Source organism: Lepidothrix coronata, unplaced genomic scaffold (assembly GCF_001604755.1).
Source record: "Lepidothrix coronata isolate B3197 unplaced genomic scaffold, Lepidothrix_coronata-1.0 Scaffold10, whole genome shotgun sequence".
NCBI classification, from domain to species: Eukaryota; Metazoa; Chordata; class Aves; order Passeriformes; family Pipridae; genus Lepidothrix; species Lepidothrix coronata.
In genome coordinates, this window is record NW_016690190.1 from 3356041 (window position 1) to 3360296 (window position 4256).

Consider the following 4256-nt stretch of genomic DNA (forward strand, 5'->3'; position numbering starts at 1 on the left):
GGGTGGAGGGTAAACGCTGCTGGCTTCTCTGAGCCCCTTTATTGCTGGTTCATCTGTCCCTGTGCAAAATTTGGGGGGCACAGAGCTGCAGATGCTGCTGACCTGCCTCCTGCCCAGTGTGGCACTACAGCTGTTTGGCATTTACAGTGCTCACCACAGAACCACAGAGAGGCTGAGGTGGGGAAAGGGACCTCTGGGCCATCCCCCTGCTGAAACAGGGCCACCCAGAGCCATTTGCCCAGACAGTTTGGTCCCCAGAGAGTGGCACAAGTCACAGACAGAGCAAGCCTCATTGCGCTGCGAGCCAGTGAAGTACCATCTCTCCCAGAGCTCACCCCTCCACCCACCCAGCTGCCCATGCCTGCCACCACCCATTACTGCCCACTTCTTCTGTCCTTGAGCACCACACAGGAAGAGGAGGCTGCTGTAGGAAACTCTGTAAATGCAGGCTTCAAAAGATTCACAGAGCAGCACTGGACCCACCGCTCTGGTACGGTACAGAGCAGGGGTGAGCTCCTCTGAACCCCGCTGCTGGTCAACAAGGTCCTCTTACCTGGAAAAGCCCACTGACCACAGGGGTACGTGGACCACTTTCAAAACTTCTTGGAGCCCTGGACAGCCCAGCGTAGCACAGCTGCCCACAGCAAAGGTATCTGTATGTGGCTTTCACCCTGCAACCCCCAGGCAGCAGGGAAAGAGACTGTCCTCCAAAGAGCAGAGGAGACTCAAGGATGCTCCAGATACTCGAGTCTGCTCTCATAAGCAGTGGAAGTGTAACAGATTCCACACCAGCTGGAAAAAAGACCTCACACCACCTCAACTTCCATGAGCCTCCCACCTCTCCTCCCCACCAAAAACAACAGAGGAGAGGCAAGCAGGAGACCCTACCTCCTCCCAAACCAGGAGCACAGAAGGCAGCAGCAGGCACTCTGCTCTGCATGTTTCCTACTGTGCTTCCCAGCAGCAACACCCAAAATGGGAGAAGAGAGCCCATCTGACCTTTGGGAAGTGGGTCTCGAAGGCAAGATCCTGCAGGTGAGCTCCACCTTGGTCTCTTCCTGCAAGCGGCCAGGAGAGGGAACGAGGCCACCCAGCCTCTGAGATTCACAGAGAAGCTGAGAGCTTGGCCAAGTCGAGAGTTCAGCTGCTAAATGTCCTCTCTGGCTCATGGTCAGTTCCAAGTGGGCTGGTGGGAAGACACAGCTCACCCCTTTCCCCCCAAACACGATGGATCCGCACGCCTTTTACACCACTCGCTTTTAATTACACTGCATAAGGAAAGACCTCTCCTTGGGCCAAGACCCCCTGGTACAGCCACTGAGGGAGCTGGCTGGCCCATCAAGTCCTCAGTAGGTTTAGTGGTTCCCCCTCACCCTTCTCCCTTGCTTGGAAGCTCCTCCTGGTCAGTCCACATCACCCCTGCAGCCCTTGGTGTCCTTGCTTTGCAGGGACCTACTTCCATACATCTCTCTTCTTCCCCTCCATGCCTGAGCTTTGACTGCTCAGTCCCGTGAAAGTCCCGCTTCGGCCTCCTGCAGCACCAGGCAGAGAGGAGGCAGGGCAAGAGTCATTGGTTAATAATTGTTCTAACCTCAATATAAATAGAAAAATACAACAAAACCCAAAGAATTGACTAGCTAAGAGATCCAATCTGCTGGGATGCCTGCAACGTGCTAGTGCAGATTTCAGAGAGAGTGCTTGGTCCAGTGCATGGTACTGTAGATATCCAGAAGCCTGTCCCGGCAGCCCCACAGCCATCCAACCTTCCTGCAGCACTACATGTCCGTGCGAGTGCAGCCTGGCCATGGTCAGCTTGCCCAAGGCTGTTGGCTCCTGGGAGCAGGCTGAATGGGAATGTTTGATAAGTCTGATTTATTGCTGTTAAATGGTAAAGCTGTTCTCTTCTGTGGAACGAGGATGTGCTTCACTCCTACTTTTTGTGCAGGAATTTCATCTTGCTGCCTGAAGAGACAGAGAAAGGAAAATGGACTCCCCACAGTGACAGGCAACACAAGTGTCATTCCTCACCACCTCCACCCTGTGCAGAGAACTGGCCCTGCTGCCAGCCCCGGGTCCTTGTCCACAGCCAGCTGCTCTGCAAAGCTGGAAGCAGGTGCCTGTAGAGCTCTGCCCATCCCCTGGGAGCAGTGCTACAGACTTGGACCCTGCAAACCCCCAGGCACACCCTCCAGAGCCCCTTTGCCCAGCAGTCCTGGAAGGTGAACACATGACTAAGCTCACCTGGCCAGAGCCTGTATGGAGGCCAGGCACTCCAGCCCCTCAGGCACTGCTGCTCTTAAGTGGCCAAGAATGGCCAGGGATGCCACCTGAACATATGATCAAACTCTCTTAGCCACAGTGTCCAATGAATCATCAAGGACTTCTGAACTCTGGCATTTGGAGCTCTTGTCTAGCTACTCTTACAGTGGAAAATAGATTCAATCTTAGAATACTCCCGGGCGATTCCCAAGGCTGATTCCCAAGGGTGAACCCAAAGGCAATGAAGACTGTGTCACTTCCCCCACCAGGACATGCATCTGCCACCCCCAAGTCACTGGTTGCTCCATTGCCACCTCAGACCTAGCTGTTTCCTTTAGAAGACACTGATCACTCATGGCTCAGAGCACTGCTCTGCAGGATGCCACACACAGTCACTAGGACAGCCCTGCCACCCTTGGGCAGCTTCTCTACTGCCCACCCTGAAGGCAGCAAGAAGCCCAACCCTCCTGAGAAGCCAGGGGGTTTGCTGGTTCCTTACCTAGGCCTTTCAGGAACCTATTGACTCCACTCTGCTCCCCGCTGGGAAGTGTTTCCAGGTACTCCTGAGCCCGTACCTCAAACAGACCTGCAGAAAGAAAGAAGTCAGCAACTTCTATTTTGTGTCCCTATAAATCCAAGCAAGAATGCCCATCTGAAAGTGTGTTTATCCACACACTATTGCAAACAACAGGGAACAACTCACCCCACCTCCTCCACCAGCTGAGCCCAGATCTGGCACAGAAACTTTGGTCTGCCCCCTCCCTCCCCACTGCAAGGCTGACTGAGCTTCTGTTCCTCACTCAGGGAGAGACAAAAACTCTGTTCATTCTGCTATGAACACAGCTAAGTCCAGAGAGTGAGATCATCTGGGGAATTGTCATGCAGCATTTACCACACTGCAAAATCTCTTTTACTCAGCCACCTATTCAAGTGTCCCCTGCTTATTAGTGCTTGGGAGGAAGCTGTAAGCCAGCACTGAGCAGCAGCAGGGACAAGAAACTTCACCTGCCAGTAGGGTCCTTGGGACTGTGGGATAACAGCAGTGAAACAACAGAAGCAGCTCTGGGAAGGACATGAGCATCCATATCTTCTACTAGCCAAAAGAGCCATAACTGGCCCATTCTTCCTCTAGACACAGGAAGGGGACATGAGGGACTGCAAGAATAAACATCATTCCAGCAGTATACCCCTTATGTGACAGTCCTGATGGGAATTCAATGTGGAACAGAAGAGGCCCACACGTGGACGATACTGCAGGGATAAGGGTGACTATAACCCCAATCTCAACAAGAAATACCCAGATCAGGCACAAAGTGCCCCTGTTCTCCAGTAGCTGGTTCCCATGCACCGTGCACGTGTCTCACCACACTCCTGTGAGGCAATGCTCTCTGCTTTGGGAAGATAAGGAAATGGAGACAAGGAATCCCCAAGGGATTTGTGAAGGTCATGTACTAGTGTCAGAACAAACCATCAGCCTGTGCTGGTGCTTCCCTACCACCTCCCTCCTGCTGTTCCTGCAGATACTGCAGCCTCCAGCCATGGTGCTGGGGATGGAGCTGGCGGCCGATGGAGCATCTCCCGGCTCTCGCAGGAGCACAGCAGTTTCCACAGCAGCAGAGCCCAGTCCAAGCTGCTCACCTCTGACCCCCTGCTTCCGCAGCTCCCGCTCCTGAATGAAGCCCCCAAACATCTGTGTCTCCATGAAGACCTCCAGGAAGCGTCGGAGGCTCTTGGAAGAGACAGACTTGCGGAAAGCCTCACGCTGCAGGGTCCGCTCCTCTCGCTCCGTAGGGGTCAGGAAGAGGGAATAGTGGCCCACAATCTCCACAAAGAAACGGACAAAGGCCTCAGACACCACTTCATTTAAAGGGCTGGTCTCTAAGGAGAAAATAAAGAGGCAGTGGTGAGGATAGTGCTGTGAGGATTTGCTAGAAAAATCCCTGGGTAAAAATTCCCTGGCTTTTTTCAGACTCAACCTGAGCAGGAAAAGCTGCTCA

General features: G+C 53.6%; 1 protein-coding gene across 2 annotated transcripts in view; it reads right to left on the reverse strand.

The window, feature by feature from the left end:
• Window positions 1-1239: 1239 nt before the first annotated feature.
• DENND2A (DENN domain containing 2A) overlaps window positions 1240-4256 on the reverse strand; it is a 57486-nt gene continuing 54469 nt past the window's right edge. For both annotated transcript variants that reach the window (XM_017804909.1, XM_017804910.1), the window contains exons 18-20: window positions 3898-4137; window positions 2759-2845; window positions 1240-1962 (exon numbers count right to left, since the gene is read on the reverse strand). In XM_017804909.1, the coding sequence (XP_017660398.1) occupies window positions 1931-1962; window positions 2759-2845; window positions 3898-4137 (359 nt within the window). In that variant the 3' untranslated portion in view covers window positions 1240-1930. The remainder of the gene's footprint in view (window positions 1963-2758; window positions 2846-3897; window positions 4138-4256) is intronic.